Source organism: Athene cunicularia (genome assembly GCF_003259725.1).
Source record: "Athene cunicularia isolate RWA chromosome 5 unlocalized genomic scaffold, athCun1 chr5_part1, whole genome shotgun sequence".
NCBI lineage: Eukaryota > Metazoa > Chordata > Aves > Strigiformes > Strigidae > Athene > Athene cunicularia.
Genome location: NW_020799101.1, coordinates 26141812 through 26157929, shown reverse-complemented (window position 1 = coordinate 26157929; position 16118 = coordinate 26141812). Strand labels below are relative to the sequence as shown.

Genomic DNA, 16118 nt, shown 5'->3' with positions numbered 1-16118 from the left:
TATAAGAGACAGCCCCAAGCCTGTAGCGCTGCTGGGGGTTGTTGTGGCCCAAGGGCAGCCCCCGGCATTTGGCCTTATTGAAACTCCCCCAGTTGGGCTCAGCCCATGGCTCCAGCCTGTCCAGGTCTCTCTGCAGAGCCTCCCTGCCCTCGAGCAGATCAACACTCCCACCCAACTTGGGGTCATCTGCAAACTGACTGAGGGTGCACTCGATCCCCTCGTCTAGATCATCAATAAAGATGTTAAACAGGAGTGGCCCCAAAACCGAGCCCTGGGGGACACCACTCATGACCGGCCACCAGCTGGATTTAACTCCGTTCACCACAACTCTCTGGGCCTGGTCATCCAGGGAGTTTTTTACCCAGCAAATTGCAATTGTCCAAACCTCGAGCAGCCAGTTTTGCCAGGAGAATACTGCGGGAAATGTCAAAGGCCTTGCTAAAGTCAAGGTAAATTACGTCCACAGCCTTTCCCTCATCTGATAAACAGGTCGCCCTGTCGTAGAAGGAGATCAGGTTTGTCAAGCAGGAGCAGCCTTTCATAAACTTGTGCAGACTGGGCCTGAGCATCTGGTTGTCCTGCATGTGTTGTAAGATGGTATTTAGGATGAGCTGCTCTATCAGCTTCCCAACTACCGAAGTCAAGCTGACAGGCCTGTAATTTCTCAGATCATCCTTCCGACCCTTCTTATAAGCCAATTTCCAATCTGTCGGGACCTCACCAGTCAGCCAGGACTGCTGGGAAATGATAGAAAGTGGCCTGGCGAGCCCCCCAGCCAGCTCCTTCAGCACCCTCAGGTGTAATCCGTCTGGTCCCATAGACTTGTGTATGTCTGTGTGATGCAGAAGGTCACTGTCTCCTGGATTGCAGGGGGGTCATTCTCCCAGCCTCTGTCTTCTGGCTCAGGAGGATGGATTCAGTACAATTAGTTTTATTTTTAAATACTGAGGCAAAGAAGGCATTAAGCACCTCAGCCTTTTCCTCATCACTTGTTTCCATGTTTCCTCCTGCATCTATCAGGGGATGGAGACTCTCCTTGGACTTTGTTTTGCTACTGATGTACTTATAGAAACATTTCTTGTTATCCTTGATTGCTGAGGCTGTATTAATTTCTAGCTGGGCTTTAGCCCTCCTGATTTCCACCCTGCATAGCCTCACAGCATCTTTGTAATCACTGTGAGTGGCTAGCCCCTTCTTCCAAAGGCTGTAAACTCTCCTTTTCTCCCTGAGTTGCAGCCAAAAGTCCCTGTTAAGCCAGGGTGGTCTTCTCTGGCATCAGCTTCTTAGAGCACCTGGGGACTGCCTGCTCCTGAGCCATTAACACTTCCTTCTTAAAGAGTGCCCAGCCTTCCTGGACCCCTCTACCCTTCAGGATAGTCCCCAGGGGATCCTTTCAAGCAGCTGCCTAAACAAGACAGTCAGCCCTTTTGAAGTCCAGGATGTCAGTCCTGCTTAGCCCTCTCCTGGCCTCTCTAAGAATAGAGAACACTATTATTTTGTGATTGCTGTGCCCTAGTCGGCCTCCAACCACCACATCATCCACCAGCCCTTCTCTGTTCACAAAGAGGAGATCCAGTAGGGCACCTTCTCTGGTCGGTTCTCTCACCAGTTGCATCAGGAAGGTATCTCCCACACATTCCAGGTATCTCCGGGACTAGTCTCGTTCTGCTGTGTTGTATTTCCATCAGATGCCTGAGAAGTTAAAGTCGCCCACAAGACCAAGGGCAAATGATTGTGAGATTTCACCTAAATGCCTATAAAATATCTCATCCATCTCTTTGTCCTGGTTGGGTGGCCTATAGTAGACTCCTACTACAACATCTGCCTTGTTGGCCTTCCCCCTGATTCTAATGCAAAGACACTCAACCCTGTCTTCACTACACTTGTACTCAAAGCAATCATAACAGACCTTAACATACAGTGCCACCCCACCACCTCTCCCCTGTCTGTCCCTCCTAAAGAGCTTGTAGCCATCAATTGGCACACTCCAGTCATGGGAGACATCCCACCATGTTTCTGTAATAGCGACAACATCGTAATTGTCCTGTTTCATCATGGCTTCAAGCTCCTCCTGTTTGTCACCCATGCTGTGTGCACTGGTACACATGCACTTCAGATGGGCCAATGTTTTGCCCCCTTCCGCCTTCAAATCTAGTTTAAATCTATCAATGAGCCCAGCTATCTCCTGCCCCAAGATCCTCTTCCCTCTCTGGGACAGGTGCAGTCCATCTAATATCAAAAGGTCAGGTGCCCTGCATACCAACCCATGATTGAAGAATCCAAAGCCTTGATGGTGATGCCATCAGGTGTTACCATCATCAAATTAATTTCCAAAACCAGTAAATTTTCAAATAGGTTTCTAGAGCAGCTTTTGTTTATCAGGAAAGTAATGGTCTTGTGGTTAGGTCCCCGTTATAATTTTGAGTTCAGCTGCTCATTTTGTAGTGATTACTGTCATACAACAGGACAAACCTATTCATTTTATGTGTGTCCCAGAACTTTGAAATGAGTTTTTCTGTTCAAAGAAGTATTTCTGAGACTACATGGGGTCAAATGCTGTGGCAGTGGTGTATGAGTAATATACAGAGATCTGTGTTTTGGAGGACATAATTTTGCTCTTTCAGGCTTTTCTTTTTTTCCTGCCTGTCACAGTTTTATAACAAACCTGTGTTTTACTACAGACTCTGTTCAGGCAGTTGTTATGAGGTGACAGTGTTATATGGCAAAATAGGAGGCAGTCAAAGCTTGGAAACACATCAAGATTAAAAATAATTTAAGTCACAAGTTCCATGATTTTCTAGAAATGCAATGTGAGTTGTCATGCTTGTAACCATTTTTGTAATAGGGACGCAATAATGGCTTTTTCTTGCTATTTGTTATCCTGGCTGAAAAAATTGGTTTAAATCTGGATGATGAATGACTGTTACCTGTTCAGATTTGTCTAACTGGAAGGGTGAATTAGTGTTCCTTTTCTTCCTTTGACTTACTAATTTTTAAAATATGCTTGTTTTAAAAGAAATATTTTTAGCATGACATTTGATTCAATGTAAAAGTTGATCTGTATTTTTCATCCAAACATTCTAAGACAAGAGAACTATATTTTTAAAGTGCTTTTTTCACGGACTCCATTCTTCTATGTATTAGTGCAATATCTGACACAGTGAAACCCTCCATTCTGTATGGAGCCTTCTGGTGCTATCATAAGAATATAACCAAAGCTGTATATACTGTTATCATAAAATATATGTTTGACTTGAATGTACTTAGGAGAAATTTTGCCAAGTTATGATTTGTTTTGGGATCTTTATCATTAATACTGCATTTTCTAGACGATTCAGTATCTGTATCTCTTTTACTTATATAAAACCATGTCTTAAAAGAGCCATTCAGTGTGCCATATTACTCGGTTTATTTAAATTACACCATTAATTCTGAGTTGATCCTTCTGTGAATTTTAAGATAAGGGATCTCTGCCTTTCTTGCTTGGTAGTTAAAGTTATTAAGATGTCATTGCAAATAAAAAAATAGTTTCACTCTAATGAGAGCTGTTGGAAATAGATCTTACTTTTTCATTAGCATTGTTTATCTTTGCATATGTAATAATACATTTGTTGCTTCAGTTCTGCAGAATAGAAATTAACTGAAGTCTCACTCTATCTGCTATAAAGCTTTCAACTTTGTCCTTTGGAAGCCAGCAATGACAAATACCGTGAATCTTTATCTTTGACTTTAGTTCAAAGGTGATTAGAAGTTATGGTTGTATAATGTCTGCAAGTATAGGATTTACACCCAGAAGAAAAGAATATTTGATATAAATATGATTTATTATTGAAGTTACTAGAGGAACAAAAAACACGGAACAGAGATGAGAGCAGTGCTCGTCAGCCTTTTAAAAGCTTCAAACCTAGAAGAATGATTGTTGAGACTAAACTGCATAATGAGCAGTGCCCAGAATAACTTGAAAATTGCAGATGCAGATTAAACTAAGTAGTTAAGATGAGCTGCAACATTTTATCTATATATAGACTTGGGGATTAGTCTAGGTATCCATATGAAACTGAAGTCAGAGCCATTTTCAGAGCTATTTTGACAAATACAGTAATAATCTGCAGATCTCGAGGTATGGGTGTGATAGTTTGTTCTCCCACATAAACTCACTGAAGTACGTAATTTTAGGTGTCAGAATACCCGGCCTTTCTATTTTTAGATGAATCAGCTCCATGTTGCCAGGCTCAAAAAGGGACTGTTAACCTTTGTAGGGCCATTATTGCTTTTGTCCTGTGTTCCACAGTTTGTGACATTATGAAAGACTCTTCTGATCATCTGCTAATCTTGGTGGGATAAAATTGCTGTCCATTTTTTATTTTGTACACTTAGTATACATAAATATAAATTTATTGTATATTCCTTCTCACCAATCTGTCCTGACCTTAGAGACTTGGGAATTAAAAAAAATGCCCGTCCTTCTTTCTACTCACAGGGTGTCTTTGCATTTGCCATGTTTTATCTGCATGGTATGCCATTTCTCCCACTTCACCTCCTACAGATAGACCTGGAGGACCCCAGGGAAGGTCCCCAATCACTGACTCTCTAAGCAACTCAAGATCCATGAGAGTGAACGGGAAAATACTAATGCCGGGGATGGGGCGACATCAAAGCTAGTCAGGAGCTAGTGTTGGGTGGGCTGATCTACAGTGTATTTTCCCTGGTACACAAGACGGCTCTCCAATGGATTACCTAACAGCAGAGGCAGCTGGTGTGCTAGGTCATAGGATAGGCCTGTCTGACTACCAGGTCATGTGGCAAAGGAAGGGGCCAAAGTGTTAAATTGCAACTGGAGGACATGTCATCTGTGATTTTTTTGTTTGCAGGACATTGCTGGTTAATATGACCCTGACTCACTTTGTGCCCTCTCTCCCAGCCTCCAGGAGATGATCTGTTTACTGGCTCAGTAGATCAGGTGAAGCACCAGTGTCTGGTAGGTTTGGGTTTTGGAGCACAAGGGAGGAGGACTATGCTGCAAGTAGGACACAGCTTAGGTTCACAGAAAGAGAAAGCAGAGCGAATACTGTGTGAGTCATCCTCAGGACTGAAGGAAGGGCAGGCCTGCTAGGAAGCGTGTAACTGCAAATATTATTGATTGGGAAAGAGCACAGATTCTCGGGGCACTATCAAGTGAGAAAGAAGAGGCTACCCCATGCAGGAGAGTAGGAAAGGAAAGGTGAAGCCTCTTATGTAGGTAAATTAGACATACTGTGTTTAGGTGACCAAGGAAGTGCAGGACAATGACTGGAGCATTTGAAGCACAGTTTACTTCTAATGCAAACCTCTCTGCAAGCTTTCATTTATAGCACAACTTCATACATTTATAACCAGTGTACAACTCCCGGCATAATTACTTCTTTAATGCATAACCTGTATTTGTGAAAACATTTGTAACTCCGTATTGCATAAGAGATTGCTAAGAAACAGAGGGTATTCCTTAAAAAGCAGGACGTATCATCTGCTTAGCTTTGGTATAATGCTCTGTGATATATGATGTAGAGCTAGCATATGGATTTTCTAGTTGTCTTAAGAACCTGAAAGCTGCCAGGCACCTTTAAAAGACATTGGAGTTGAGTAAGTATTCCCCATGCTAAAGGGTTGCACTTAGCATCTAGAGCATGAGAAAATTCCAAAAGAGTATGTGGAAAAAATTTCTGTCCAAGTTCTCAGTGACCAGCTACAAATAATCTAAAACATAGCAGTGCACAAAACATATAGTTTATTGAACAAAAAAGCTAGAAAGTTGTCAGTAGCTCTATTGGCCATCATGTAAATCAATGTAAGCATAATATTGATAGTCCATCTTAAAATCAGGTGGAAGATGTATATTAAAAATGCATACATAATCCAGAAAAAATCCTAATACTACTCTTGTTGAATTTCCCCTAATACATTCCTCCAGAAACTCAGTACAAAAGAACCTAAGAGGCTACATTTTGATGTGACCAGAACTAGTTTCTTTGTATTCAAAACATCAGTCTGGCTATCAGAACATAGTTAATTATTAAATACGTGTATAATCAGGACACCTGACTCTGCAGATTTTTTGCTGGTTAGCATAGCGTACTTCTCTTTGAGCAGATGAAAGAAGGAAAATAGGATAAGTTTATTTGCCATGTTTTCTTAGGCTAAGAAAAATGATGTAGAATATTCTTGCTAACGCACATCAATGCAGCTTCCACAGTTTCGGTGCATTCTAGATTCAATCTAAAATGTCAAGGATCTTGGATCACAGAATTTTGCTGTTAGTAATTTCATTTGTAACAAGTCTGCAGAGTACAAAGGTACTTTCAGAATGGAAGAAGTGTGGTGATCGGGAATGTGAGAGTAAGTAAAAAGGTTTTCTTTTTCAAAAGGAGTCTATGGTGCATGTGCAGTTATTACAAACCATACTGTTGAAACTTGCGATGAAACAGACTGAAATAAGTAGCCATAGAAAATGTTTGTTGTCAATATCTAAGTTTATGAGCAATAGGCTTAAACTTCTCAAACAAAAAGAGAAAATTACACTTGCTGGATTGTGTTGTGTAAGTATATAAAGATCAAAGTTCAGTAAAAATACTCTCGAATAGCTAGTTTTTCTCAGGTTTCCTCAAAACAGGCAGTATAAAGCAGGTTTAAAGTATTTTTAACTCATTCCTTACCAGGTAGAAAATATTTATTTTTTTTTTTAAAAGGAACGTTATAAACTGAGAAAGATGACTATATATCTTGTGTTTATAGTACATTCACAGCCCATTCTGCAAAACTCTATTTTTTCTACTGTAAGCAAACTGTTTGTTTTGGGGGTTTTTGTAATCCTTCTTATAAAAGACCCTGTTAATATATCCTTTTTACTTATTTTTTCTTCTTTAACATGAAGTAAGAGCAGTAACTAGTTACAGAGTTTCTGGGGATTAAATAGCTCTGCAGGAGGCAAAGCCACTGAATCACAAGTGGGCAGCAATAAATAATTTATTATCCATTGATTATCGTTATGAAACCTGTCATAATCATATGTAGTTGAAGCTGTTTCTAAGCTGTCTCCAGTGTTTAGCAGCCTTAATTGTTGCACTTTCAATGTGGATAGCTTGTCCTGAAGAGGAAGAGACCTTAGATTTCCTCTGCTGATGGACTTTATTTTCCTGTGGAGCTGTGCTGACTTCAGTGGGTTCTGGATGCTCAGAGATGTCAGTCTTTGTGGAACAGCATATGGAACAGGCTCCAAAATGACCAGAGCACATCAGTAGTGGTTTCTGTGGGGACACAGGAGTGGAGAAAAAGAGAATTTAAACTAATTCAAATTGAATTGGAACCTTTGTTTTTGACAATGTGTTTAAGGTTTATATTGATCAAACTTACCTATTTTCTTCATAAGATAAATAAATATTCAAAATAGAGGACAAAAATCTTGGAAATAATTACTAGATTTAACTTAGAATTTTTAAAATATACGATTACAAATATCTCTGGGAAATATTCTTTTAGCTGTTTAAATCTGTCTTTAGTAGTTGAACTTGCTAATGCCTCACATGCATTTTGGCATTGAACGCTTGGCTGAATAAGGACTGGAAAATGTTCATATAGGACAAGAGTTTTTCTCCTTGATGTCTGTAGTAAATAGGAAAAAAAACCAAGATAGAGCTGCTTTTTTTCTTTTTTTTTTTTTTTTTTTGCATTAGTTGCTTTCCACTTGATATAAATGGGTTAGTATCATAACAAAGCACATATTGATGTATTAACAAACATGTTAATGTATTTATATGTATCAGACTTCTTCAGTAACCTGACCAGACAGAATGGCTGCTATACTCACTTGTTTCTTTCTTTCTACATCCTATTCCAGTGGCAATGAGCAGAGTTCAAGCCACTACAGACTACTTAGGGCCTGACTGCCGGTATCTTAGCTTCAAAACAGGGGAAGAGATAATGGTATACTCCAAACTTTCAAGGAAAAATGAAAACTTGTGGACAGGAAGTGTAAGTACTTCAGTCTGAAAGATTTTTCCCCATAAATAATTTAGATAGTATAATAGCATAACAACTACATTCTGCTTGCTTCTAGGGATCTTCCATCTCTTTTGCAATATTAACCAGTCATGGATCAATAAAGTATTTGGGAGATGGGTCATTGTTATTATCTTTATATAGAAAGGGAAAATCAAATCTTGGCAAAGATCACTCATGGAGAAAGAAAGTCAAGATCAGAATCCAAGTTTTCTCTTTCCTTCATCTAACCATTTGGCTATAATGATTTAATCTGGTTCTGTTAAAAACATTCCCATCTATAAGGTCAGGTACCTACCTACAGGTTTGTGGGTAAGAAGGTTTTACAGTTGCTTAATCAGCAATCCAGTATTGGGACCTGACTTCAGAGTTCAGTGCTCGAGGAAAGTTCCCAGAGAAGTTATCATGCATATTTAATGTTTCGGAACAATTGACAATGTAGTTGGAAGAGCCATGTAGTTATATTATAGCTAAGAAGGAATAGATGCATTGATCCAAATCCAACTGCTAGTATAACTGTGTAAGTGCTTCAAAACCAAAAGATATTGGTAAACTTTTTGTGTGTGTTTGTAAATGATCTGTCACATTTGTTGTTTAACAGTGAAATTCTGTCTTCCTTTTTTTAATCCAAGAGTATCTTTGCAGGTACCTTACTATTCCTTGCTTCCCAAGGTGTATTACTCCATTAAAGGCTTTGTGCAATGGTTTGATGTAAAGCTAGTGGCTAGTTTCTTGCTCAGACTGAGCCTTACTTGATTCTTTTTGGCATTATCATCAACTTATTTTCTGTAGTGTTGCCATCTTTGCTGCCATTTTCTCTTCAGCTGCAGCTGGCCTCGTACCTGAATTTCATATCCTGCTTTTCTTGTAACTTATTATGGGTCATTAGTTATTAAGGCATTATTTTTTTCCCACTTCAGTCAGTGGGAAATTTGCAGCCAATTTTAGTAGGAGCTGGCTGAGAGCGTTTGTGCACACAACATCTTCAGCTGAAACAGTGTTAAGGCTATTGGTTTGGTTCTGCACAAACACACATTCATAAATATAATACAAAAAATAATAGTATTGGAGTAATATACTTCCCCTTGCTTTCCAAAATGGCAAATGGAATGCTTTTTGAAGGAAAAATAAACCAATCTTTTGACCAAACAAAATGAAGGGGGTACGGGGAGTCCTATAAACTTATTATTTGATATTCATACTTTTCTAGCATATATGCAAGCACCTATCACTCTTAAGACTGAAGTTTAAATGCTTTCATTCCTTTCATATTTTTTACAGAAAGGAAAGGATTTTGGGTATTTCCCAAAAGATGCAGTGAAGGTTGAGGAAGTTCTTATTGCAGAAGAAGTTGAAGTGCTCACTAAGGTAAACCAACATCACCAGATTTTCCAGTGTAGTTCACAGCAACTGAAAATCTAACATCCAGTTAGAAATTCAAGTGTTGATGCATATTTTATTTCAGATAATTCAAAACATGTTTTCTTCATTATTGCTCCACTGGCATGTTTATAGTCCTCTAATTTTTATCTAATAAATTATGTAGAACCATTAGAATAATATAATTACTTACATTCCTTTGTGTAAAGTTATACACACGTATAATTACACAGAAAGAGAATAAAGATATATTGCTGTGCTACACAGTGCTGTAGAAAATTTCTCATGAAAACATTTTAAAAGTTAATATTGTTCTTTTAGGAAACTGATTTCCTTTGTCTTCATGGAGATAAGTATGCTTTTGAAAATGAAGATAGCACATTACATGATCACAACGAAGAAAGTGAATATTCATCATCTGATGCAGAATCAGAGCTGCATGAAAATGAACTCTTAAAACATACAAGAGACTCCATGCAAAAGGAAGAAATAATTGAACCAGTTTCTGAAAATGATTCCAAGGAATCTCACACTCAGGAGGAATCTGCAAGCAAAAAGCTGGTTAGAAAAAATGAGAACAGAAAAGATCATACTGAAGAGCCACAAATGCAAAACACTGTCCCAGTAGAACCCATTCCAGCCCAGTCTAGTTGGATTGCAGGATGGTTCACCACAGGAAGTAAAAATGATGAAGAGCCCTTAAAAGACATTACTGAATCTTTAGAAGAAAATACATACCGAGGCAGAAAAATAGTGGTCACTGCTGAAAATGACTTGCAGGAGCCAAATGATAAGGGGCAACTAGAACCCCCAGCATCTGTTTGGTTTCAACATGGACTGACGGACTTTCTGTATTTTGGTGAAGAGAATGTCGATGTTGGTTTGACATCAGAAAAAAATGATCCACAAATCCATGATGTTTCTGGTGTGCCTGGATATTCCAATGATAAACACGAAACAGCAGTCACAGAGTTACTGACAGAAGAAGAAAAGAGTGAAAGCCAAGAATCCAAATTAAATTGGTTTAATTTGGGTTTAAGTCATGTTCTTAATTTTGGCCATGCTGAGAAAGATACAATTGCTATGGAAGACCAGCGAAGCAGAGAAACAGAGGATGAAGCAAATAAGAATGAAGAAGTGCAGACTTCAGACCAGAAAGAACCAAACATGGACAAAGAATCACAGGACACAGTTAAAGCAGTGACAGATGAAGATGAAGGGAATTATGCACAAGAAATAGTAGATTTGAACAGCAACATGCCAAATCCTGGGGAGATACGAGCAAGTGTGTATGCTTTTAATGACTCCGAAAGCACCTCAAATAGCATAGAATCATCTTTTGATATACTAGCAGGTGACAAAGAGAAGCCATTTGAACCTTACAGTTCAGAACATGACTTGGTATCAGAAAGCCAACTGCTGAAAAACACTGAAGCTAAAAAGAGAAATCAGGAATCAGAAAGCAAACATGGCCATTCAGGTTGGTATACAAATATCTAGAATAGCTTTATTAATTATAATATGGACTCATATGATAATCAACAGGGACATGAATCAACTGCATATCAGATTTCTTCTTTGCCTAGCCCACCTCAGAATTGTGATCCCTCAGACACAAAAGACATGGAAGCCTGACATAGCTGAAAAACAGAGCCATTTCTTCTCTTTTAGTCATTTTGCAGACATACTGTTCTGGAGTTTAACAGCCAAAGAACAAGTGCAGAGTTTACAAGATGATGTGCTTTTTAGTGAAGAACCCCCTCAAACTGAAAATTATGATGAAATATTACAAGGAACAATGAAAATACAAGTAAATCAGGGAGTTAGTGAGGAGCTGGCTCAAGAAGAGGGTGCAATCCAAGAAAGCAATCTGTTTTTCTCAGTAGCTGTGCAAAATAATGAATGCAGTGATGAAAAAACAAAATATTTTGTCAAACTAGTTAACAATAGTGATGTTTCGCAAATTTTATCTATTGAAACACTAGTACAACCTGAAGTATCTCAAAGACAGTATGTACCCTTGTTTAGTTATTCCAGTGCTGAAGAACATGTTTCCAAGAGTAGTGAAAGTCAGGAAAACACCAACACAAAAGGTTATTATAATGACCCTGTCTCCAGAGATTCTCTATATTTACTTTCAAAATTAGATTTTGAAAATACAGGAGAAATTGGAACTCATCTGCAGGGAAAATCAAAAATTGAAGCAACTGAAACAATGCAAAAAGAACAAAATAACCTGAACACTTGTATTCAAGAATCTGTAAATTCAGAAAACAAATTACTAAGTAATGGGGAAGTACCAGAAGCTGCAGATAATCATCCAGGCATCAAGAAGACCCCATGTGACAGTGAACCGTGTCTTACTGTGGAAACATCTGAGAATGTATTTGATTTGTTTGCCTGTAATATAAAGCAAAATTCAGCATCAAAAAGCCAGTTCAAAATGGATAGTGATGTAAAGGAGAAAATTGACAAACCAGAGAATAAAAACGATCCACTGGGTTTTTATGAAAAGAACATGAAAGATTTCAGTCAGAATATTTTTAATGTTGAATGGGCTCAGAAATCTGAGGAGTCCCAGGCATTGACTTCAGACCAACTATGTTCTCCTCACACCTCATCTAGTGGCTTCAGTTTAGCAGGTACTAAAATTTCTGAAGAAATTGGCCACTTGAAAGACATATGGAGTTTCAGAATGGAAGGTAAAACCTGCTTGCTGTGAGTGGAAGTAATCTTCCATGATGAAAAAAGGCCTCAGTATAAGCCTTGATAAAATATTATGGGGAGAAGAAACTGAAAACACCTCAACTCGGAAGGTAAAATATAACAAATCAGATCACAGTAATGTGGATAACTCCAAAGAGAATGACCTTTCTCTTCAGATAGCAGCACAAAATAACAAACAAGGCAGTGGAGTAAAAAGATCTACCAGATTAGTAAAAGATGGGACAACACTTGATGCTCTTGCTGGTAGCTTGTCAGGAGAGAAGCTACCAATGGAACAAATCCCTATGAACATGCAATGTCTTCAGAAAGGTGAAGCAGAAATAACACAGGAAGATTCATGTTCCCAACATGAGCTTCTAGTACCAGAGAATGGGTCTTACCAGAAGACAGTCTTAATCCAGATCTTAGAAAAAAAAATAAAAATAACATGTGATATGGTAAAAGAAAAGATTATTCTGTACCATCAGATTTAGGCCAATCAATTTAAGCCATTATGACAGTGCAAGATACAAAAACATAGGAAATGAAATCTGAGTTTTGGAAGGCATCATCAAACACTACTTCAAAAGGCACAGTAATAGCAAAGTCTTCAGCTAGATCCAACTCTGAAAAAAAAAAAAAATTATAAAGAAAATCCATTCACAATAAAAGCAACTTCAGTCATGTGATACCAGTTTGACTGCAAGTGAACTTTTACCCTAGAGGCCCTCTAAAATAGAAGAGAATTTTAAAGAAAAAAAAAATAGTATTACAGTTAATGTCTGCTAAAATCCTCAAACTAGAAGGCCAGACTGCTATTTAAAAAAACAGATTTAATTAAATGCTGCCAAACTGTGATTGCTCAGAAACCTGGCTGATAAAGTGTATGTTGAAAAAGAAGATACTTTTGTAACTGAAAGGATGGATAATACTGAAAAATTAATTGCTGCTACCAAAACAAGATAAGAGAGAGAAAGAAAAGAAGAAAGAATCTGAAAATCAAAGTCAAGGTCCAGAAATATAAATAATAAAAATTATATATGAACAGAAAGGGTCCCAGGTAGTATTTTTACTAGAGCATGAGTTCTTTGCAAATATATTTAGTAAAACTAACAATTAAATCTATACAAAAAAAAAGTCTGAGGATATATTTTGTTAAAAAGAAGAATTAAAATAGGAATGACACTAGGACTAGTAGAATTAAATATTAAATAGGAGAATGAGATGAAGTTAAGAGAAAAGGAATCTGAAAAAGATAAAGGTACTATGGAAGCAAACTGATGCAGCTGCACCAGCAATTTGAAAAGATTCATCACGAAATCACAGCTTACTCATGTAAAGACAGTGTTATCCAGAGGAAACAAGGGATTGTGTCTGCACAAAAGGGGTACAGTTTCGACACTGGGCAGGAAAACTGTATGAAAAAAGGAATGTCCCTCTAGAGCTGCCAGTGCTTTTGTCTGCTATAACAATTCAGTGTGCAGCCCAAACTGAAGCTAAAGGTACTGGACTAATGCTTCACTAACAGTGATTTAGCAAGAACAAAATATGCTTTGTTTGAGGAAAAAAATTACTCAGATTATTACTGATTTATGATATTTTGAGGATTTGATAATACAGATTGAATTAATATTACAGTAACTGTTTAAGAGTCAGTTATTCTTCCCAAATTTGACTATTGGAGTATTTGCAATGCATATCTTTGGCCAGTTCTGCCTTGAAGTATAGAATTAAGAAATTAATCAATTTGTAAATTTTTTTTCTACATTGGTAAGCAAGGTGTAGGGTTTTCTGAAAGTGGTATTTTATCAGCTTCAGAAAATTTACTGCAAGTCACTGAAAATGAGGCATATGCCATCAGCCATACTTCTACATGAACATGTCTGTGGTTTCCTGTATTTTGCAGTGAAGTCTGCTATCTTGTGGGAAGTTGTTAATCTTTAATCCTATGTGGCATTTTAAATTGTTCCTTTCATAAAGCTTTTCCCACTTGTATTTAGATATAAGAAAGAAACCTACTTATCCTGAACTGGGAATCTATAGGCTAACTATCAAAACCAAGCATATTTTTCTCTGAATATTGATTTTAATGACTTTACTGTTGCTTAAAGCTCTATCCTCCAAACTCTGTTCTGAGACCACTATTTGGACAAGTATTCCTTAAATAATAAATCTGTAGCACATCTTTAATGTAACACTCTAAGTTGAAGAAAATAAAAATTAAAAAATCAAAATCTCTGTAGAGGTTAGTATCTTACAAAAGCGTGTGTAAGTTAAATCCTCTGAAAATAAGCATGATTTGCCTTCACAATTATTTGCAGGAGTAGGCAGTAGAAGAAAGCTGCTAGAAGAAACACGAGAGAAGGAACATGAAATGCATGCAGCTGCAGACAGTGAACACGACAGTGACCAATATTCAAAAGCAACAGCAATTTCTTCAGTAAATTCTGAAGAAAAAATGGACAGTTCAGTACTTGACTCTCCACATGATGTCAAAAAGCCTTTCTCAGATGCCATCCAGAACTACGTTCCAAGTAATGGCAAGTGATGTTTCTTATTTCTAAGAAAAATAAACTTGCAAAAAAAAAAAAAAAAAAAGTTGGAATTATATTAAGTTGACAATTGTAATGTAAAACCTGTTCTTTTTTCTTTATGAACAAATCAGGAGGCTGGATATATCAGATACTTCTGTGCTTGAATGCTCTCGAGATCGGGGAATTGATAAAATCTGTATTTTCAGCAGTGGCGAGTATTATCAAAAAGGTAAGAATTCTTTATGTGATGTAGTGTTGACATTAGTGCAAAATTAAGCTAGTTATTGGTTATGTTCTGCAATGAAACTCTTAAAAAATATTATTTAAAATAAACCCTTGATAGTCCCCTTGCTTCTGGGGATATCTGACTAAATGAGATAAAGATGGAACAAGAAAATGTCAGGTTAGCTGCTGTTCATCTGCCTCTGTTGTTTGCACTGCAGAATCTGATGAATTTAGTGTGGTTTGGGGATTATTATTTTTTTTTACAGAACCGCAAGAAAACACCTCAGTGGTCAAAACATCAGCCTTTAGGGTTGTTTGGTTTTTTGTTGTGGGTTTTTTTTGGTTGGTGTGGGGTTTTGTTTGTTTGTTTGTTTGTTTAAATGAAACTCATAGCTCCCTAGTTCCCAGGACAGTACTGATGAAATTTGCTTGGATTTTGAAAGTTTGGGTTAGGATGAATAAAATAACCGGTATACTTCAATTTTTTAAACATTTCAAAACCTTGATTCCCCCAAATTCCCATAGTTCAGTTGCATAAAAATTACTTTTCTAACCGCATATTGGTTAGATGGGATTATGATTGATATGGGTACATCTTAAATATCAAAATGTAGGGACAGAGTGAAGGTGGACCTTACTGGACATAACTGCACAAGAAACAACGCTGCCAGAGGAATGTTAGAAAAGGTAGATGGTGTTGCATTGTCCCCTCTAAACAGAGGAGTAGTATCAGGTAAAGTGGTATATGATAAACCTCATTAATTTTGGTACTTTGGTTTAACTCTGTTTAGATTAACTGAAGGAACCACATGAATTTATTCCTAATTTTCAGTGTACTTACATACACTAAATTGCAGCCTAGAAGAAAACTGAAGGGCTTTGCTTTTTATTTTTTCTCATGAAGCAGGTTGGATTTCAATGCTCATTGCTGGTCCAGTGCTATGACCAAACTCGTTCCTGTGTTGATACAGTTTAAAAAGCCACTTTCACCTTTTACCTATCACTGTTTCTAAGGTGGTACCAGCTTCATGGGCAAGTGCATTGTGAAATTTGCGTTAGGGAAAAAAAAAAAAAAAAAGCTTAAAGTACATGCGGGGAAAAAAGAAAAATATAAACCAAAAAATAGTTCTGGCTAATGAGATGGGAAACACCGCATTGCTCTGTGCCGCTGCATCTGCCGTTCCCCGCACCTCCCTTACTTCTGTGCATCTGCCGGCCCCGGCCGAGCCATTCCGGCCCGAG

The 16118-nt window shown here is 37.8% G+C and overlaps 1 protein-coding gene across 1 annotated transcript in view; it reads left to right on the top strand.

The window, feature by feature from the left end:
• Window positions 1–6242: 6242 nt before the first annotated feature.
• MIA2 (MIA SH3 domain ER export factor 2) overlaps window positions 6243–16118 on the top strand; it is a 36119-nt gene continuing 26243 nt past the window's right edge. Inside the window, exons 1-6 of the mRNA XM_026849418.1 lie at window positions 6243–6372; window positions 7871–8004; window positions 9313–9399; window positions 9733–10891; window positions 14439–14657; window positions 14783–14880. Of these exons, the coding sequence (XP_026705219.1) occupies window positions 6258–6372; window positions 7871–8004; window positions 9313–9399; window positions 9733–10891; window positions 14439–14657; window positions 14783–14880 (1812 nt within the window). The 5' untranslated portion in view covers window positions 6243–6257. The remainder of the gene's footprint in view (window positions 6373–7870; window positions 8005–9312; window positions 9400–9732; window positions 10892–14438; window positions 14658–14782; window positions 14881–16118) is intronic.